The sequence below is a fragment of the Chiloscyllium plagiosum genome, unplaced genomic scaffold, assembly GCF_037043375.1.
Source record: "Chiloscyllium plagiosum isolate Xiang-an unplaced genomic scaffold, Cpla_swu_hap1 HiC_scaffold_3, whole genome shotgun sequence".
NCBI lineage: Eukaryota > Metazoa > Chordata > Chondrichthyes > Orectolobiformes > Hemiscylliidae > Chiloscyllium > Chiloscyllium plagiosum.
In genome coordinates, this window is record NW_028270141.1 from 111,823,130 (window position 1) to 111,846,111 (window position 22,982).

The 22,982-nt window shown below is 39.3% G+C and overlaps 1 protein-coding gene across 2 annotated transcripts in view; it reads right to left on the bottom strand.

The window, feature by feature from the left end:
• The window catches only part of ascc3 (activating signal cointegrator 1 complex subunit 3), a 544,034-nt gene that overhangs the window by 8,680 nt on the left and 512,372 nt on the right, over positions 1-22,982 (bottom strand). For both annotated transcript variants that reach the window (XM_043687007.2, XM_043687008.2), the window contains exons 38-39: positions 11,313-11,464; positions 6,891-7,041 (exon numbers count right to left, since the gene is read on the bottom strand). In XM_043687007.2, the coding sequence (XP_043542942.2) occupies positions 6,891-7,041; positions 11,313-11,464 (303 nt within the window). The remainder of the gene's footprint in view (positions 1-6,890; positions 7,042-11,312; positions 11,465-22,982) is intronic.

Here is a 22,982-nt window from a genome sequence, read left to right on the forward strand (position 1 = left end):
GAGACTATCTGTGCACAATGGTCAGGTCTGATTCTAATCTGAAAAAATGGATTGACAGACTCTTACATGGATTCGTGAAGTTTTAGAGAAAAGTAAAATGTAATTCTGCAAGTATAAAATGACAAAAGTACAAAAATAATGAAAACAGCCATTAATCCAATTTTTTTGCATTTTCTTTGATGTCCAATTCACCCATTTACTTCCTGGTCCCTCTAAATTCCTAATAATCTAATTTCCCTTCTCACTCTAGGTAATACTGCGACTTGTGGTCTTCTCAAGCATTGTCGTCCTTCTTTTCAAAACTGATGTAATCATCACTGGCTCCCAAGAAACCCACTTTGACTCCTCTGCTTTTACTAATTTCTGCTTCATCTGCCCATCCTTCTCCAATGAATCAAATATGTTTCTGCCATTTAGATCTTCGTTATTTTTTCCATAATTCTGTTTGAATTCCTCTAATCAGGAATGTCTCTCAGTACATTACAATGGTCCACATTAAAGTCATGAATAACATTTTCTGTGGCCAGAGTAGACAATCCCTCCTGGTCTCTTGTGACCTCTCTACAGCTTTCAAAGGGTTTAACCACGTGATTGTCCTTTTGTACCTCTCCTCCACTGTCCAATGTAATGCAACCACCTAGGTTTAGCTTCATTTTTACCTATTTTGTGGTAACTACAGTATCCCTCATGATGATCTTTCTTTCCAACCCTTAAGCATGACCTTGTGAACACCATTTGGATCCATCCTCGGCCTTCTCCTCTTATTCACCTACACATGCTGTTCTTTGGTCAGGTCAATGGAGACATAGAGCTGCTTTTCCATATATGATGATGGTGACCCCTTAACTTCTTTCAATATCTTAAATACATCTATGAGCTTAACCAGTTTTTCTAAGATATAATTATTTACAATGATTTGCTGGAACACCAACACCATTGCTCCCAAGATTATCTTCACCTTTGTCACTAAGTGTATCACATGCCACTACACAAAGCCACTATCTAATACTGAACCGTCTGTTTTAAATCTCAGTATTCTGTCTGACCTCACATAGAGTATGGGCTGAATTTAATGTTTGGGACTGGGGTCTCATTCACCAGCTGGAGAATTGATGGGAGCCCCATAGCACATCTGGTCAGGAAGCCCGATTGAAGTTAAGCACTTGTCAGGTATTCGAGTAGATTTAGAATCCTGGGGAGAACTGCCAGCCAATCAGAGATTGGTAGCTGTCTGTTGCATCAGTACCACTGTGAATGATAGCAACACCTGGAAATGCACCCACCAGAGGACTACGATCAATGATGGACCTCAGGCTGAAGATGAATGGGGGCAGGATGATGTTTCATGGAATGGGGCCAACAGAAAGGGGAGGGGTGAGGCTCTCAGTCACCCTCCCCTTGCTAACATTCAACTCCTTGGTCAGACTTAATGCCTTTCAAGAAGGGATTCTCCCAACCCAGAACACTATAAGTTAATCCAACAGGGCTTTGTTTTGCGTGGCAACTCCTCTATTCATCACTCGTTGAACACTGGAGGCAGGAGAATAAGGCTTTTAATAAGACACTTATGCCCCTCTATTTGCGGCAGAGCAGCAAGTCCATCCATAAATCTTCCCACCAGTGATATAATCAGGCAGTGGCACAATGTGGCAGGGTCCCCATCCCCTAAACTCCAAACTAAATGTTGCCCGGCACCAACCTTGTCATTAGGGCTATTAAATCCACCCTTGGAGTCTATATTCTCTCCATCACAAAAATTGCTGATTACCACCTTTGTAACGAGATCCACCTCCCTAAACATATCAGCTCTATTTGCTGCTAAAAGTCTTATGCTTTTGTCAACACCAGATTTGAAAATTTCTAACAAAGAGAGGGTTTGGCTAAAGCAAATGATCATCTCCGTCACTAGGTGAGGTGGTGCAGGAGAAGCTGTTTTCCTTTACACTGAGGAGAATGTTAAGGTAGCTGCCTGTGCTACCCATAGGAGGCAAGGGCTTTTATCTTATTTAAAAAGAATACATTTTCTTGGTAGCCTCTCGTCCTCTTCTATTCGTCTACTCATCTAAAACTCTGCTGCTGGCATCCTTTCACACTTGATAATCACATCTCTGTCTTTCATTGTATGGTGAGCTCCAATGCTTCAAATTTAAGATTCTCATCCATATTTTTGAATTTCTGCATGGTCTTGTCCCTCTGTCTTTGTCACCATCTCTAGCTCTGTGATTCTCTCATGTCTCTAGCTTTCCAATCCTTCCTTTATCCAGTTGTGTTTCAGTTTCCCATTTCGCTGCATCATAAGCATTTTCAGCTGTTTGTCGTCCACCTCTGGAATGCCACTCTCCCTCTCTCCAAGCACGTCCTCAACCTTCCTCAACACTTATTTGATCAAATATTTAATTTGTTATTCTAATCCTTTTGAGGTTTGAATTGCGATTCTATAATCATTACATCTTGGGAAGTCCTTACAATGTTACTCTATAATGAATGCATTTTTGAGAGTGTAGTGCTGGAAAAGCACAGCAGGTCAAGCAGCTTCCGAGGAGCAGAAGAATTGGTGTTTCGAGCATAAGCCCTTCATCAGAAATGAACACATTTTCTCCTGCAAGTTGTTATTGAATCTGTTAGTGGTTGTTATAGAATTCATTCATAAGCTTTTTGTTTTATTTTACATTAGAAGTAAATAATAGCAGTTTTGGTACCATTTAACCAACATCAAAATTGCAAGAAAACCAAAAGACAATTTTCGATTTTTAAAATTTGGAATGACAATGCAAAAGTCGAGATTGCTGGAAAAGCACAGCAGGTCAGGCAAAATCCAAGGAGCAGGAGAATTGACGTTTCGGGCATAAGCCCTTCATCAGGAATGAGGCTTGTAGGCCGGGGGGCTGAGAGATAAATGGGAGGAGGCTGGGGCTGGAGGGGAGGGGGGGGGGGAGGGGGGGGGGGGGGGGGGGGATGGGATGTGTGGAAAGGCAGCTGGGAATGTGACAGGTAGATGAAGGTGGGGGAGAAGGTGATAGATCTGAGAAGAGGATGGAGTGGATGGATGGGAAGTAAGATGGACAGGTAAGGCACTTCAAGAGGGCGGTGTCGAGTTGGAGGCTTGGGACTGGGATAAGGTGGGGGGAGAGGAAAATGAGGAAACAGCTGAAATCCACATTGATCCCATGTGGTTGCAGGGTCCCAAAGCAGAAGATGAAGTGCTGTTCATCCAGGCGTTGGGTGGTTAGGGTTTAGCGATGGAGGAGGCCTAGGACCTGTTTGTCCCTAGTGGAGTGGGAAGGGGAGTTAAAGTGTTCTTAAAATGCAATTGAAATGACAATTCAAGAATTAGTGTTTATCACAGTGTACTTCAGATACATCCTAGCAGGATGTTTCTGTTTTTGACTCTGAAATGATAAAGCCTTACAAAAATAATGCCTATTTTAATAAATCCATTTTTTAAAAACACATTTCTTTCGAAATGATGATCCTCAAGACATTAAGCTTATCATACAGAAATTATTCAACATTCTGATAAGGTTGGTAATATTTTCATACACTTGTTGGAGTGAAATGTATTATGTTGATTTGAACATTTATTCCTTTTTTGAAATAAGATAAAAATATTTTGCCTCCTGTGGGTAGTACAGGCAGCTACCTTAATATTCTCCTCAGTGTAGAGAAAAGCAGCGCCTCCTGCACCACCTCCTACTGAGGAAGATGTTCATTTGCTTTAACCAACTCCCACTCCCTCTCCCTCCACCCACCCCCCACCCCCACTCACCCCATTCTTTCAGCACAGAAGATGGCAGTGTTTGGTGCCACATGTTAGAAAACTCAATATGAATGCTTCAATACTAAAAAGCCTCAACAAACTAAGGTGAAAAATTAAAATCATCCAGACAATATTGTTTTTCCTGAACAAAATCAGAGATAAAAGAAATCCAGGTTATGTCATCACTGTCAGAGGCAACTGGGGAGATCAGGTTATAGGTACAGAGGCTTTATATTAAAAAAAAATTTCAATGAACTGCCAAAACATTTGTCTTTTTGGAAGACTCTTAGCTGCCTGTAATATTGAGGCACAACTGGTGCTATTTGTGTGGAGGACAGTCAAGATAACACCTCACACTGTTTACCAGTCTGTGTAAGCGTTATTGTCTTAATGCAGCTACAGAAGATAATTTATTGCTTAAATATACCACAAAGCTCTCAGATAGTAGCTGCCTTTTGATTAAAAATAAAATCTAGGTTATTGCAGTCGAGGCTAAAACATTTCAATACGGGCAAAACATATTTATCCGAGGATTAATCTTCATCATTTGAATCAGATGAGAACACCTCGCCGCATGCAATTATTTAATTAGCTGCCAAATCTTCTGCCGGTTGCCAGCCGTTCAGAGCATACTGATGGCAGAACAGATGCAAATCTCACAGTGATGACTGCCTTTTCTCATTACGACTGCAATTAGCACTTAAATTGATGCTTTAAACCCACTAATTTCCAGAATAATTTTTTTATGTATTTTAGTTGTGATTGCTATGCCAAACTGGCAGAGGCAGATTGGAGAATAAATTTTAGATCCAAATAATTTTCACAATGGAGTGGCTACAATAACATTTTTTTTTCAAAATGTCGATCATCTCTTTTGAAATGACCACAATCTTACTTTCGAACAAAATTTATTTTTCCCTGATTTTGCTTATAGTACAAACTATAATTGCGCTTGGGGACGCTGTCTATGCAATGCATGTTATTAGTTATTTATTGCTAGCACATATTTTTTCACAACAAAATGATCCTTGCCTTGCCTGCCATGTGACAATAGACCAGCCAGAGTGCCTTGAAGCTCCGAAATGCTGCTTGTCTGGGTAATAACCTTGTTTTTGAAATTAGTTAATTTAGCTGATGGAACTATACTTCGAACATTTTGTCATCTGGAAATCTGTAATATCCTAAATGATTAGTTATCAAAATTTCTATGACTCTTGGATTTATGTTCAGTACCAAAGTCTGTATTCAACATTGTGTAAATTCAAATTCCAAATGATCCTCATAATTAAACATGTTCCAAAAAATATCTTTATCCAAAATATATAATCAACACAGAACATTTTGAGAGAAAGGTTTGCTATTTGTTAATGGTAGAATTCATGAGATATGTTTATTCAACTGAAACCGTCTGCTCTTTTCTATCTACTTTTTCCTTTCTTCTCTAAACCACATATTTCACTTGTAAGTATGGGCTTTAAATCTTATCAGACAGAGTTTTTACCCTCATCTTACACATATTAAGGACTCATATTCCAAAAGAATCAACAAAAATCCATGCATAGATGCTTCCTGCCTAGTCACACATGTAATGACATCAAATGTGATAAATTTACTTTGATGAACTCAATATTTAAATACTCCAGGCATATCATAGTCATTAAACAATTAAGTTTGAAACACCTGTTGTATTTTTCCTCACCATAGAGCTCTTTACCAAAACTATGGATGGTATTTAACGGTGGCAACATGATACACGCATACAGCCGCAGTGCCAATGCAAGTCACAGTGCCCACTGTAATAAATGCTACTCTAACACTTAATTGGACAGCAGTGAGCCTTTTTTGGGATCAAAGATTCTAGGGTGTAACTCTTGTATGCTGAGTAATGCTGGCCAATCAGAGGTCTAGCATCAGTGCTGGATTCCAGGCCACGATGAGTTATGGCCAGGAGGGTTGTGGGGAGAAGACTGGCAACAAGGACAGGGCTCTCTTTGGGCCTGCCCCTTCCTAATGCTAGCTCCCAAAACCAGACACCGATTACTTCTGAGCATGTTATGCTCCCTGGGAATTCACAAGCAACCCTGCACAGATTTGCTCGTCATGCTCCCCTGATGGAGAGCCCAATGCGTACAATAGCTGCCCATCTAAATGTCTCAACTGGCAGAGGGACAGGAGGTATTCTTGTCATGGACATAACAGGGATGGGGGAAGACAGTTCCTACCTGATGCAATCCTATCAGAAGGATGTTGTGAAACGTGAAAGAGTTCAGAGAAGATTAACAAAGATGTTGTCTGGGTTGGAGAATTTGAGCTATAAGGACAGGTTGAATAGGCTGGGGCTGTTTTCCCTGGGAGATTGGAGGCTGAGGGGTGACCTTATAGAAGTTTATAAAATCATGAGAGGCATGGATAGGGTAAATAGACAAGGTCTTTTCTCTGGGGTGGGAGAGTCCAGAACTAGAGAGAATAGGTTTAGAATGACAGGGGACCCAAGGGGGTAACTTCTTCACACAGAGGGTGGTGTGTGTATGGAATGAACTGCCAGAGGAAATAATGGAGGCTGGTACAATTACAGCATTTAAAAGGCACGTGGATGTGGATGTGCATGTGAATAGGAAGGATTTAGAGGAATGTGGCCAAGTGCTAGCAAATGGGACTACATTAGGTTGGGATATCTGGTTGGCATGGACGAGTTGGATTGAAGGGTCTGTTTCCATTCTGTACATCTCTATGACTTTAATAAAATGTCATCCTGCCACCAAACTCACTAAAGGGGAGGGTATTAAATAGACCCATTTCTCATAGAGGAAATGAAATGGGATTTAATTTTCAAGATGATGTCAAAGTATAATGCTGCGACAGAACAGCATTTACTTTTCTTTGTAGATGTATGACAACCACTTTAATCCCCACCCCAGGTGCTTGCCTAAAAACAACAGCAACATTTACCTTAAAGCAGCTCTATCAAGGATGATTCACACAGTAAATAAAATTGAACCTTACCTCAAAAGCATTTTTACAGATTGGAACAGCTGTGAGAAATGGTCACATTTGTCAATGGACCTTTAAAACTGGTGAGGTGATGGAAATATAAAAAACAGAAGGCGAAGAGGTGATTGAAAGAGCAAGTTACCTGTGAAATCTGTGGAGCCTGAAGTTCATCAGTGATAATGGAATGAAATATGTTCTCTCTCCATTCACATGCAGCCACCAATTCAGGAAGGCATTCAATAGGACCCTTACAACTTTTAGAGCTGTTTTTCCTACTGCCTACATTCCACTTCCTACAAATAGAAATTGGCACATATATCTAAAATTAAAGTTATACACGCAACTTAGGGCTTCTACTTCACAGCTTACTTTCCCAAGCCAGCTGAAATGTTATTAAAATGTAAATAGCAAGAACAACTGGATGGAGCACTGGGACAGAAGTCACCTCCTTCAGTCCCTTGAACTGGTCTTACTACTTAATAAGAACGTGGCAGATTGGTATCCTAAGATTATCTGGCCACCTTGGTTTCATATTTCTTTACAGTCTTGGTTTGCAAAAACTTATCCCAAGATTTAAAATTATTATTGGGGACAGTTCTACACTTCTACCACTCTTTCAATGATGAAGAGTTGACGACCTTCTTGGTTAAATTGTTTGAGTTTGATTTTAAGGTTATGTCCTATTGTCCTGGAATCCTGCACAAGAGGAAAAGGTTTCTTTATATTTAACTTGAACATTGTAAAATCCTCAATCAAATGAACATTAGCTCTTTTATACATCAGGGAATATAATTTTAGTTTATGCAATTTTTCCTCATAACCTCACTCTTGAAGCCAGCGAAAATCCTGCTAAATCAGCACTGTACTCTTTCCAAAGTGAATATTTTCTTTATATTGTCTGAAACAAATGAGGTAAGTGATTACCAAGAGAAAGTTTCAGTTAAAATATAAAACATGCCTGGATCAAAACACATATAAAGTGTAAACTTTTGGAAAAACAGCTTGGCATCCTTCAACATTCTGAAATTTGAGCACAAGTACACCATGCCATGGGATTTATTTTCATTTAGTTGGAGTCTTGTGTTGCTGTAGACAAAAGCAGTGACGTTGAGCTTTTCTTATCCACTTATCTGAACAAGATACATTAGAATGGGGGTAAGATATTTGATTGTTGTGCTTGTCCGACCATTCAATGAAGCAACAGTTGATCTGTGATCTCATTATCTACCACCATTTTCTTTCTTCATTAATTGATGAGATGCCAGTGTCTCCAGCAAGGCTGGCAATTTTTGCCCATGCCTAATTATCCTTGAGCTGAATGGCTTGCTACGTTAGTTCAAAGGGCAGGTAAAATTCAACCACATTACTGTGGATCTGCAATATATATAGGCCAGAGCAGGTGATGATGGCAGATTTTCATTCCACAAAAGACATTAATGACCCAGATAGGTTTGCCCCATATCTCTTAATAACTTGTGTAATGGACCAGACAAAACACCTTCAAAATATATGAAGAAGATAGCCTAAATCCTAACGTTTTCTTAATTTAAAGATAAATATAAGGTGTTGCATTTCAGATGCAATTTTATTGGTCAAACTACTCGACTTTAAGCAAAACAAACTTTATTTTTACACTACAGTTAAAATACAGACAAAAGAAAAAAAAGAATTGGCTTAATTGTAACTCTACTGAAATGCTGAACAAAATTATATTTGTACATATATTCACTACTAATTAACTGTTCCAATATAGTAACATTCCATAAGTACACCCTTGGCAAAGGCAAATTCAGCACTGTAGATAATCTCACAAGTAATTCTAGTAGCAGGAAGAGAACCCCAACGTTTAGCTGTAGCAGAGCTTCCACATCCAGCTTCAAGACTCAGCAACAACAGTAGAAAGCTAAAAACTAAAAATCCTAGTTCTGTAGGAGAATGATCCCTTCCATTCAGGCCATTTCCATTGTTCCAACTAAACAAAAAGGCCTCCCAAGCTGGCTTTATTGGATTTTAACAGACTGTTTGATACATCTGTCTCAATCTTTCTTCATTTAGAAAAAGGACAAAATACACCTCTTAAAGCTATAGTAATGTCACATTTGGTTAAAAAAAATCTATCATTGCAGATTTAAAAATTGACAACTGACATAGGAGCAGGATATTTGGATATTTGACTTTTTATGCCATTATCCAAGTCATGAATGAAAATTGTGAATAATTGAGGCCCTAACATTACTGCTGTTTGCAGGAGAGTTCAAAATTTCTACTTCCACTTATCTATAAAAAGGTTTCATAATTTCTTTCCTGAAATGCCTGCTATATCCCTGGTCCTAGCATCCCCAGTTGGCAGAATATTTTCTCTCAGTCCAGTCTGTTCTGTTTAATACTAATACTTGTCATATGGATACATAGACATTTTATAACTGTCTTTTTAAATTAGTTTTTAAATTAACTCATTCCTCTTTTATTCAATATGAGTGATATTTCATCATCAAAGTAAAGGGAAAAGTTAATTATTGACTTTGCACAGCAGTACAAATAATAAGATAAGCATGAAAAGCTGAATGACCAGATCTCCTTCTTCGTTTTGTTCTACAATTGGATAGGCAGGGCTTCACCCTAAAGCAATGTATTGCTAAAACATCTTTCTATAGAGGGGAAATTGACAAGGAGATATTAGTAGTGATGTCAGCTAAAAGAAAGGGAACAACCAAACAAGTCACTCTAGCAACTAAACCTGCTTCAAGAACAGATTTTTACCAAGAGTGGTGTGCAGGTTGTCTGCCTGCCGTTGTGTTATATTGACAGGCCACAGTTATAAATATCAGAACAGCACATGACACAACACGAAGTAGTATCCAACATGTGAACTACTAAGCTGAACATCTGAAAAAGTACTGTATGGTCAGGATGTAAAAAGCATCCTTGTTGCACAGCAGTACATTTTATTGTTGAAAAGAATTATTGCAATTTTCTAACTAATTAACATTCTTTAAAAAGAATTAACCTTCATGCTCTGGCACAAGAACACGAATAACCCATTCAGCCCCTCAAGCTTGGACCACCATTCAATTATATCATGGCTGATCTGTACCTCAACTCCATTTACCTACTTTTATTCCAAACCCTTTAAATCTTCATTGAATAAAAATGTCAGCATCCATGGCCTTTCAGGATAGGGAGAGTTTGAGATTTCCATCAACTTTATGTCCTCATTTAACTCCTAAATTACTTAGTTCTATCTTTAATATTGTATCCCTTTGTTCTGGGTTCTCCAGCAGAGGAGTACTTTGTCTTTCCTATCAAATTCTTCTTTAGTTTAAAACCCCCCTTTTAAATCATCTAACAAGGTTTTAAACATAAGTGAATTAAAGGCAAGTGTGTGATACCTGACTTCATAATTTAACCCTGTTAGCCTTGACATAATTTTGATGAATTCATGTTCTACCATTTCCAATACCAAGATGTCTTTGTTGGGATTGTATTCATTCCCAAATCTGAACTCAATACTCCAGGTGGGGTCTGTCAAGCATTCTAGTTAAGTGAAGCATCACTTCCCCATTGTTGAATTCCAATTCCCTTGAGATAAAGGCCAACATTCCAATAGCCTTTTCAATTATTTACTGCACCCTTGTTCAAGTTTTCAGTGATTTGTGTACGTAGATACCTAAATTCCTTTGTTTCCCCTACAGCTCCTTGTCTCCCACCATTAGGAAAACATTCTGATGTCTTTTGTGGATTGAAAGCAGATGCCCTCATTCTTTCCTCACATTGAACTCCATCTGCCACAGTTTTGCTCACTCGATTAGTCTGTCTTTATCCCTTTAGAATACTTATGGGATTTATTATGTAACTACATCATTAATAACATTAAAGCAAGTTCATTGAAGAACAGAATTAAGGAATAATGTGTGACCTTTGTCAACATATTAATGGCATACCATGCTAATAACAGACATCAGTGTTAAAATCTCTTCAAATAACTTTCTCGTAACCTACAATTTTTGCACAATAGAACAGACAATCTGTTTACCTTTCCTGTAACTGCACCAGTTTTATACAGTCAAGGCAAGATATGCACATATGGCTGTGGGAGGTGTAAGTATTTGAAACAAATCACAGTTAATCTCTTCAAAGCATGATCCCTAGAGAATTTCTAATAGGATTTGTTAAAAAGTTTTCATTATTAGTGATCACCACTAAAGGTTCACTTAAGAGTTTAGACAAAACAAATTATATTCCAAGAACCCTTTTAAATTGTCAGTATTTCATTTGTATGTGCAACACTATATTTTTCTAATGCTATTAGTATCCAAAGAATGAATTAAAAGACATGGTGATGTTAACTTTGTAGTTTTTACGTTTTTGTACACTGCTCCTACTCTAGTTGGAACCCTGCATACAAGAAAATGGCAAGCAGTTAAAAGCTTCTTGGCATACCAATTAATTACAGCACATTCTTAATGCAATTGCGTGTTGAATAAGAAATCAATTGTTTAACATTAAGACTTGTCCCTGATATTAAAAGAATTAAAAACCCACAATAAAAATCTGTAGTGAATACCTGAATAGGTAGAGGTGTTGTTGCTCAATGTTCGGCAGAGTAAGCAGAGAGGAGTCGTGAACCCATCTGCCTTGAATTACCATTTGAATCAGATTGATTGTGTTTAGTGCTGTAACGAGCCAGCCATTGTTTGCTGCTACATCCAACATCGCCTAAATAAAGGAATACAGAAGACAGAAAGAAATCAATTGGGTAAAAATATATATTGAGCACATTGTCAGATAAGAGTAGAACAGAATAGTTACACACTAATGTGTAACTCCTTGATTCCATGATTTCCCTTAAAACAGACTTATCCAGAAACACTAATTAAAGATCAATAGCAAGCATCAGTAGAATCATACCGCATGGAAACAGACTTTTTTGTCCAACTAGTCCATGCTGACCATGTCCCCAAACTAAACTAGTCCCACCTGCCTGCGTTTGGCTCATATTCCTCCAAATCTTCCCTATTCATATACTTACCCAAATATTTTTTAAACATTGTAACTGTACCTGAATCCACCACTTCATGTGGCAGTTCTTTCCACATACTAACTTCTCTTTGCGTAAAAAAAAGCCCCTAATGTAATTTAAAAATCTTTCTCCTCTCACCTTAAAAATATGCCCTTCAGTTTTGAATTCTCCCACCTTAGGGAAAAGACCTTTGTTATTGTGGACGTGGTGCCAATCAAGTGGACTGTTTTGCCCTGGATTGAGTCAAGCTTAAATGTTGCTTGAGCTGCACCCATCCAGAGAAGTAGGGAGTATTCCATAACATTACTGACGTTGAAGAGCCAGTAGGCGAGTTATTTGACACAGTATTCATAGCCTCTGGGAGAAAGTGAGGACTGCAGATGCTAGAGATCAGAGTTGAGTGTGTGTTGCTGGAAAAGCACAGCAGGTCAGGCAGCATCTGAGGATCTCTACCTGCTCTTGTTGCCACTATGCTTATGTGGTGAATTCAGTTGAGTTTTTGGTCAATGGTAACCCAAGGACGTTGTTAGTAGAGGGTTCAGTGATGGTAACACCTTTCAGTTATATGGGTCATTGTCTGATATTTGTGTGGCATGAACTCTACGTGCTGCTTGTTAACCCAAGCCTGGATATATCCAGATCTTGTTGCATTTTAATGTGTCCTGGTTCAGTATCTAAGTTATGATTGATGCTGAACATTGCGCCATCATTGACAAACATGCCCACTTCTGAAAGGAAACTAAACCGAAGAACTGCGGACGCTAGAATTCAGAAACATAAGCAGAAATTGCTGGAGAAACTCAGCAGATCTGGTAGCATCCACGAACAGAAGGCATAGTTAATGTTTCGGGTCTGGTGATCCTTCTTCAGAACTGAAAAATGGCCATAGCGGAACGCAAACTGGGTGCTACTGAGCAGGTTATTACTGAGGATGTGATGCTTGACTGCACTTTGATAACACTTTCCATTATTTTCCTGATGATCGAGAGTAGTCCAATAGGACAGTAATTGGCCCGGTGGGATTTGTCCTGCTTTTTATGTACAGGAATACCTTGGCAATTTTCTATATCATCAGGTAGATGCGAGTATTGGAAATATACTGGAAGAGCTGGGCTAGGGGAGCAGCAAGCTCTGGAGCACAAGTCTTTAGTACTGTTATTGGAACACTGTTAAGGTCCATAACTGTTTCACTTCCAGTACCTGCAACCATTTCTTGATATGATGCGGAGTGAACTGAAGTGGCTGAAGACTGACGTCTTTAATGGTGGGACCGCTGGAGGAGGCCGAGCTGGATCATCCACTCAGCACTTCTGGCTGAAGATTGCTGCAAATGCTTCAGCCTTATCTTTTGCACTGATGTGTTCATCTCTTTCATCACTGAGGATGGGGATATTTGTGCAATCTCCTCTTCCAGTGAGTGGCTGGATGTGGCCGGTTGCAGAGCTCAGATCTAATCATTGGTTATGGGATCACTTAGCTCTCTCTATCGCTTACTGGTTATGTTGTTTGGCATGCATCCCATTTGGTGGCTTTACTGGGTTGACACCTCATTTTTAGGCATGCTTGGTGTTGAGCCTAGCATGCATTCCTGCACTCGCCAGTGAGTCAAGATTGATCCCCTGGCTTGATGGTAATGGTTGTGTGGGGTATATGTCGAGGTTACAGAATGTGCTGGAGTACAATTCTGCTGCTGTTGATGGTCCATAGCACCTCCTGAACGCCCAGTCACGAGTTGCTAGATGTGTTCGGAGACAGAACATTTAGCATGGTGGTAGTGCCACACAACATGATGGAGCGGATTCTCAATGGGAAGGTGAAACTTTATCTCTGTGTGGGTTTCCTCTGGTTTCCTCCAACAGAACCAAAGATGTGTAGGTTAGGTGGATTAGCCATGGGAAATGCAGGGTTGCAAGGACGGGGTGGGGTGTATGTGGATGGGATGCTGTTTGGAAGATTAGTGAGGACTTGGTGGGCTGAATGGCCTGCTTCCAGACTGTAGGGATTCTATGGTGGTCACTCTCATCAATACTGTCATGGATAGATGCATCATCAACCGGCAGATTGGTAAGGATGAGGTCAAGTATGTTTTTCCCTTTTGTTGGTTTCCTCACCATCTGCCATAGACCCAGTCTAGCAGCTACGTCCTTTCGGATCTGACTAGATTGACCAATATGATGCTGCCGAGCTACTCTTGGTAGTGGACATGGAAATCATCTCCTTCGAGTATGTTTTAAGCTCTTGCCACCCTCAGTGCTTTCTCCAAGTATTGTTCAACTTGGAGGAATACTGATTGGTGTTTTCAGTTATTTGCCTCTGGGTTGTCGCTGAATTGTACCAATGACATCAACTTTCATGCATGTATCTAATGTATTGACTCAAACCATTATGGATGTTGGTGCTTTCACTTCTGCCATAGGCCCTCATTCATCCACCCATTTTCTTCCAAGTGTCTGAACCTCTCTAAGCTGACTCAAAGATCAACTCATACTTAAAATGTCTACCAGGTGGAAGTGATTCTCTATCACTTCTCATAATTGGGGTAGACACTCAAATGTTTCCACAACTTAAAAAGAGGGACACTTCTAACGTGGCAATACAAGAAACTACAGGCTATGATAAACAAGGGAGTGAACAGTTTTTGGGGATCAGGCAACAATGTGGAGTAATCCAGTCAGATCCTTTCTAATTTTGTTTGCTCTGAAGGCTTTCTGCCAAATATTCTGGCAGTATTATTTCTTATGTCCTAAATATCATGACAAGTAGTGGGCAGTACTTTTAATAGTTAGGAAGATTACTCAAGTTGACTGGAGAATGGATCAGGATGTTCTTTGTCATGTTACATTCTTTCTGCCCCTTTTTGAGTGGTCTCACTCCATTACTTTCAGCTTTTAAAGTCAGAAATAACATTAAATAATCTAATCTAATCACCAAACACTATTTTTATTTGCTGATGAAAGGAATGCACATAAAAAAGATCGACTATGACAACCCTCATCATATTTTCTTGGTGATCTTGAGTGTTTCACCAATCTCCTTCAAATCAAGATTGGATATCTTAGATTCTCTTAGTTTATTTCAAATTATTAGAGGACAAGTCATCTTGTAAATAATGTAATCATTACCTAATGAACTGCATGCTGCATTGTAAAGTCAGAAACCTGGCTGCCTAATGCTTTTAATGCTTAGAAGGAAAGTAATTTAAATTAATATCATCCCTGAAAGTCACTCCTGAAATCAAATACTCCACTAGCAACAACATGGTATTCCTAAAAGTAGTTGACAGAAAACCTTTACAAACTTTAGCTTCTGGCAAGTGACGTTTCATGATAAAAGGCAAATGCAGTGTGACAGTTCTTATAAACAAGCAACAACTAATATATCCTATCAACACCTTTTTGAAAATATTTAACTATAACCGAATCTGACAAAAAAATTAGAGAATGTTATAAACTAGAACATTGCTGGAGGTAATCTTTTCACTTTTATAAGTTTTTATTTACTGAGCTACAGGTTAACCGTATGTACCTACTGATCACCTCTTCCCCCCGCCCTGTTCCCCTTCCCACGCATCCAGTTTCAGTCTCTCTCTCTCTCTTTATATGTTGAAGTAAAATCCCAATTAATGTCCTCCATCATCACATAAATTAACCATAATTAATGGAAGCTGTTACAAGTAGTGTGTGATAGCATATGGTACACACAATCTGTCCAATATATTACTAATAGTCACCACTAACACACCTTGCAATATCTAAGCTGCAAGATGTTCCGAAGAGTCAAACCAGACTTGAAATGTTAACTGTTTTTCTCTCTCCTCGGATATTGCCAGACCTGTTGAGTTTCTCAGACATTCTTTCTTTACATTTTTGTAAAAGGATGAGCTATTTTAAAAGAATAGTAATATTACTGAACTTAGAAGAGAATGAATGGCTATAATCTGCAACTGTTCTACATTCTTAATTGAATGGTGGGTTCACTGCACGTTGGATACCATTTAAACACATTCAGTTTGTTCAACTGATGTCCATTAATAGGAGTATATATGGTATTAATAAATTCTTTGAGAGAGCAAGTTGAAACAAATAGCATTGAATTTAAGGAGTGCTTTGTATGAATGATAGAATTGACAGAAAACCAAAATATTCAATTTATCTCAATTAGGATACTTGTTGCTTAAGAAGTTGAAACTTTCTACCTTCATGGCTATTTTGCTCATTGTTTTGTGCTTGATTCAACTTCTGATACGGATCGGAGGGCTCACCAAATTCAAGTTCCCAAAGAAAATGTTGAGATTGTTCATCCACAAAATGTTTTCATACAGAGGGGTCCAGAAACATGGAATGCTTTTTAACGGGGATTAGATGAGGAGATGAATATTACATCTTTTAGGGGAAAAGCAGATGAATACTTAAAGGAGTGGAAATTCCAAGCTATTGGAGTAAAGCAGGACAATGCCAGTATAATATACCACAAAACTAGATCCAACATGCTGGTATGGCCAAGCTGTGGGTAATTGATTCTGTGGTTCTATTATCAATAGATTTCCCATCATAAATCTGGGATACCACATTCATAAGAAAAGGTACATTTTTATATGAAAATAAAATATCAATCTGCTTCCACAAACTCTATTGCTATTAAGAAAACAGAGTTTTGGTTCGGAGGTTAATTAGTTGTTTACTGCAGAACTGTGCAAGGTGAGGTAAATTAGAGATTAACTGTCTAGCTTTTTGGAAAGAGAAAACAAAATGGTCAGGTTCTCTGGTTCCATAATGTGCCTGTATAAAATAAACTTAAGGTGAAGCAGCCTGATTTAAAAACCAAATGGGAAAAGGTCCTTATTTCAAGCAATTTATATGGAAGGATCTAAAATACTTTAAATAACTTAAGACTTCTCTTAGCCTCTCAGATTTCCACAAAATTTTAAACCTTTTGGACCAATCAGAAAGGACCCTGTACCAAACAATTCTTGGAAAGTGTGACTTGAGAGAATCACTTATGATTTACTGACTTGACATGGACTCTAGTCCCTTCTAGCGGAAATAGATTGTAGGCAGCTGACTAGGCGGTTCTGCCAAGGATGACATCATTTAAATATTTGCAAGAGGTTACGTACTTCAAATTCTAGCAGTTTTATTTTTAATACTTGCAAAAGGCAAGAACAACAGGTTCGATGAGATCTAGCATCTGCTTGTGAGTTGGAGAGTGTTTCCCACAGATCCCCCAAGCCAACCTGTTTCTCTTCCTTTGACTGACTGCTGATAATGTGTTGCTGGAAAAGCACAGCAGGTCAGGCAGCACCTCACTACTGCAATCTGATCCTCTCACATCCTCTCATCTTCCTGGCCTTGACTTTTTTCAAGCTGTCAAACCTCATTCTTATTTCCCTTCCTTCTCCAAGCTGACTGATCTCTTCTTCTCTCCACTACACTCCTTGGCTGAAGCTTGATGATGAAAACTGTTCCACATCACAGACAAGAACCAGAAACAAAGAATTCTGATTAGGTTCACCTGCTAAATTTGTCAGCATCTTCTATTTCTGTGCTTCCTACATACACCATCCCTTAAACAGTGTGGTCATAGAGTCTCAATATACAAAAAAACAGTTTGGTTTTAAAAATAAAAGTACTGTTTTTAAAATCGAGCCAATCAGGCATGGTCACACCTCTGTGACAGGTGGGACATGAAGGTGGATCGCTTGGTGAAGAGGTAGGAGCAATACTAGTGTGCTACAACTCCTGAGTCAACTGGGAGTACAGGTTCATATTTTCTTGATCGCGGAGTTTCAGGTAGACAGGATAGTGAAGCTGATGTTTGGTATGCTTTCCTTTATTGGTCAGTGCATTGAGTATAGGAGTTGGGAGGTCATGTTGTGGCTGTACAAGGCATTGGTTAGGCAACTTTTGTAATACTGCATTCAATTCTGGTCTCCCGGCTATGGAAAGGATGCTGTGATATTTGAAAGGGCTCAAAAAAGATTAACAAGGATGTTGCCAGGGTTGGACTTTTAGGGCTATAGGGAGAGGCTGAACAGGCTGGGGCTATTTTCCCCGGAGCGCTGGTGGCTGAGGGGTGACCTTACAGAGGTTCTGAAAATCATGAGGGACATGGATAGGGCAACAGCCAAGGTCTTTCCCGGGGTGGGGGAATCCAGAACTAGAGGTCAAAGATTTATGGTGAGAAGGGAAAGGTTTAAAAGAGACCTGAGGGCAACTTTTTCACACAGTAGATGGTACGTGTATTGAATAAGCTGCTAGAAGAAGTGGTAGAGGCTGGTACTATTACAACTTTAAAAGGCATTTTGATGGGTATATGGAATAGGAAAGGCTTAGAGCAATATGGGCCAAATGCTGGCAAATGGGACTAGATTAGGTTAGAATATCTAGTCAGCATGGATGATTGGACTGAAGGGCTTGTTTCTGTGCCATACAGCTCTGTGACGACACCAATGTCACCCTGCAGTCAAAAAATGAGTTAGGAATTTATGAACTGAGTACTGTAATACAAATTTATATAGCAGTTACTTCACAGTCATTAATTAGAATTTTGTGTTTTAATTTGAGGCAATGAGAAGGACATAGTGGGAGTTGGGTTGAAGAGAAGAAAGAGACTAATGAATTCAACTTCCTGATTGATTGGACAGTATGATGACATTTCTCAATAGCAGCAACAGTCTCATGCCAACAAACTCCAAGCAAATAGTGGTCAGAGAATGGAGTAGCATCCTTGGTGGTAAAACCCATGTTCCAGTTCAAACTTCATGCCTTTCATGAAAGAGGGAAATCATATATATATGCATGCACACTTACATACATATTAGATACATTTATATACAATTATACACATATAATTGCCCACATTTGCATCACTGAAATGTGGAGCTTATTCAAGGAACAGCTACTGCGTATCTTTGATTAAGTATGTACCTGTCAAGTAGGGAGGAAGTTGTCGAGCGAGAAAGTCATGGTTTACTAAAGTTGTTGAAGCTCTTGTCAAGAGGAAGAAGGAGGCTTATGTCAGCATGAGACATGAAGGCTCAGTTAGGGCACTTGACAGTTACAAGTTAGCCAGGAAAGAACTAAAGAGAGAGCGAAGAAGAGCCAGGAGAGGATGCGAGAAGTCGTTGGCAGACAGGATCAAGGAAAACCCTAAAGCTTTCTATAGGTATATCAGGAATAAAAGAATGACTAGAGTAAGATTAGGACCAATCAAGGATAGTGGTGGGAAGTTGTGCGTGGAGACAGAGGATATAGGGGAAGCGCTAAATGAAAATGTTTCGTCACTATTCACACTGGAAAAAGACAATGTTGTTGAGGAGAATACTGAGATACCAGCTACTAGAATAAATGGGATTGAGGTGCACAAGGAGGAGGTGTTAGCAATTTTGGAAAGTGTGAAAGTATAGAAGTCCCCTGGTCTGGATGGCAATTATCCAAGGATCCTGTGAGAAGCCAGGAAGGAAATTGCCGAGCTTTAGGCTTTGATCTTTATGTCGTCATTAACTACAGGAATAGTGCCAGAAGACTGGATAGTAAATGTGGTTCCCTTGTTCAAGAAGGGGAGTAGGGACAATCCTGGTAACTATAGACCTGTGAGACTTACTTCATTGTGGGTAAAGTGTTGGAAAAGATTACAACAGATAGGATTTATAATCATCTAGAAAGGAATAAGTTGATTATGGATAGTCAACACGATTTTGTGAAAGGTAGGTTGTGCCTCACAAACCTTTTTGAGTTCTTTGAGAAGGTGACCAAACAGATGGATGAAGGTAAACATTTGATGTGGTGTATATGGATTTCAGTAAAGTGTTTGATAGTGTTCCCCACAGAAGACTATTGCACAAAATAAGGAGGCATGGGATTGAGGGTGATTTAGTGGTTTGGATCAGAAATTGGCTAACTGTAAGAAGACAGAGGGTAGTGGTTGATAGGAAATGTTCATCCTGGAGTTCAGTTACTAGTGGTGTACCGCAAGGATCTGTTTTGGGTCCACTGCTGTTTGTCATTTTTATACATGACCTGGATGAGGGCATAGAAGGATGGGTTAGTAAATTTGCGATGACACTAGGGTCGGTAGTTGTGGATAGTGCCGAAGGATGTTGTGGGTCAGAGGGATATAGATAAGCTGCAGAGCTAGTCTGAGAGGTGGCAAATGGAGTTTAAAATGGAAAGGTTGAGGTGATTTACTTTGGAAGGAGCAACAGGAATAAAGAGTACTGATAATGGTAAGAGTCTTGATAGTGTGGATGAGCAGAGAGATCTCGGTGTCCATGTGCATAGACCTCTAAAAGTTTCCACCCAGGTTGATAGGGCTGTTAAGAAGGCACGTGAGCTTTTATCAGTAGAGGGATTGAGTTTCGGAGCCATGAGGTCATGCTGCAGCTGTATAAAACTCTGGTCCGACCGCACTTGCAGTATTGCGTATGGTTCTGGTTACCGCATCATAGGAAGAATGTGTAGGCTTTGGAATGGGTTCAGAGGAGATTTACAATGATGTTACCTGGTATTGAGGGAAGGTCTTAAGAGGAAAGGCTGAGGGACTTGAGGCTGTTTTTGTTGGAGAGAAGAAGGTTGAGAGGGAATTTATTTGAGACATATAAGATAATCAGAGGGTTAGACAGGTTGGACAGTGAGAGCCTTTTTCCTCGGATGGTGATGGTGAGCACGAGGGGACATTGCTTTAAATTAAGGGGTGGTAGATATAGGACAGATTTCAGAGATAGTTTCTTTACTCAAGAGAGTAGGAGGGATGTGGAAAGTCACCCGTGCAACAGTAGTAGACTTGTCAACTTTAAGGGCATTTAAATGGTCATTGGATAGACATATGGATAATAATGAAATAGTGTAGGCTAGATGGGCTTCAGACTGGTTTTGCAACATCGAGGGCCGATGTACTGCACTGTAATGTTCAAAAAATATATATATATATAATTTCATTTGTTTCAATATTAATCCGAATTAGAGTGATAAGAAAAATGTGGTGACTTACTCCACACTGTCAATGCTCTCTACACCCTCAGCCTGTAAATCTTCTAACTAAACATATTTCTGACCATTCAAATAAAAATTCTGCTCCCCTATTGTACCTTGCTCAGTCACTTTGATACAACTCGGTGCCACACTTTGGCAAGTTCACAAACTGGGCGATTGGGGAATGAATGTGTTTCTATGAAATGGCAGCTGGCTGTTGGCATGCACAGATCAGTGGCACGCAAAGAACACATCTGAGACACTGCAAGCTCCACTCATTGCTGAGTGTATTAACAATTCAGTCGCCCAAGGTATTTAATCAGATCTTGGAGCTTTTGTTAAAGGACCTGTCTGCTAGAAGAGTGCCTATTTTAAATTTTAATGAAATACTCAGCTGTCCCCTATAAGCCTTTTATTCTGCATCATCCTGTTTATTTGCAAGCCCCAGCTTATAGGTGTAAAGGGTCAGTGTTTAGATAAGAAGCAATTTTTTGTCTCTGCCTAGTACACTCTGAAAAATTGCCTATGTTTATACACAGAAGCTCATTCAAAAGACATACAAGGGCTGGTTCAATGTACAGAAGTTTATATTAGACTGTATATGTAATCACAACCTGAAGGAGATGCATGAGAGCTGCATTTACTTAAGGCAAACAAGCCACCAAAATCCTTTTTAAACAGAGGCATTGTTTACACATCCAAGCGACATTTCAATTAAATTATTTTTTTCTCTTTAAAGACACTGACAAGACACCCAACAACACACACAAGTCATTCCATGCCTACTGTCTGTGTGTTATGTCACTGGTAACTTAATGCCCTATTTATACTGCTGAACCATTTCAAATGAAAGCAGTTCCACAATATGATGTGGCTGTAGGAGCTTGGAATTCACTTGGCTTATTCTGCAAGTGGATTTACAGCAATTGCCCAAACACTTAAACAATTTCTTGTACACAGTAACTCCTCTGTCTTACATATGATTTTACGTCCCTGCCAAGAAATGCCCGCAAGGCAATCATAAAATTATACAATTCATGGGAATATAACAACAATTTGCAACTCCCTTTCTATTCGTAAGTAATTTCCCCACCACTTTCTTTATTAGTGCTTTTCTTTGTTCTTGTCTTAAACCATGCAAAATAAATGGATGGAAGTATAACAGTGCAATTTTGAAATGAGCAAATGATGGAAAATTTGCAAGTGCATTAAAGAGAACATAGACAAACTGATGAAATGGCCGACAGATGACAAAGTAAATTCAATATAAAATAAATCAGACGATATACTAAAGATGCTGTAGGAAAAATGGGCAGAGACATTATAAGCTAAATTGAGCAATTTTAAATCAGCTTTAAGATCAGAGACTTGGATTGCTGGGTGGGGAGCTATCACTGTTTGTGCAAGAATCCTTGAAGGTGGCGGAGAGGTTAATAATGCAGTTAATTAAGCGTATGAAATCTTGGATTGTTGACACAGAGTACAAAAATCACAAAGTTACGGTCTATCTACATGAAACCCTAATTTGGCCCCAGCTGGAATATTGTGTTCAATTCTGAATAACACAATTTTGGAAGGACTTGAAGATTTGGAGAGGGTACACAAGACATTTCCAGAATAGTTGCACGGATAAAGGATTATTTGTGCGGGCAGACCGTAAGAGCTGAGCCTGCTCTGCTTAGAGCAAGACTAGTTTAGAGAATAATCAAAAGAGGTGATTCAAACCATGAAGATTTTTTTTACAGAATAACTAACGAGAATTTGTTTCCAACTCTGGAAAAAAGATACTGTCAGCAACCAGAAGATATAGATTTAAGGGGATTGGGAAAAGAACTGGTAGGGACATGAGGAAAACATGCTTACATAACAAGTGGTAGGGATTTGAAATGGACTGACACATGGAGATTCAATAGTAATCTGCAACCAGAAATTGTATACACTATTGAAGTGGATATTTTGGAGGGACACAGAAGTGGGAGTAACTCCTCTTGAAAAGACCCAATGCTGACTTACCTAAGCAATGTGAAATCTGGCTGCTCTGCAGCAATAATATGCTTGGGTCAGTCTTACTGGGTGCCGAGTGCAACTTCTACTGCTCAGGGATAGGAAACCCTGCCATAGTGGGTATGGCAACTCTGCAATCCCCACTGTATCCGAAAATAGCAGCTGGCAGGGTTTGAACTACAACCAGTCCCCACAAAGAAATTAACACATCTCCTGGACTTTACCTAAGTCCAGGAATTTG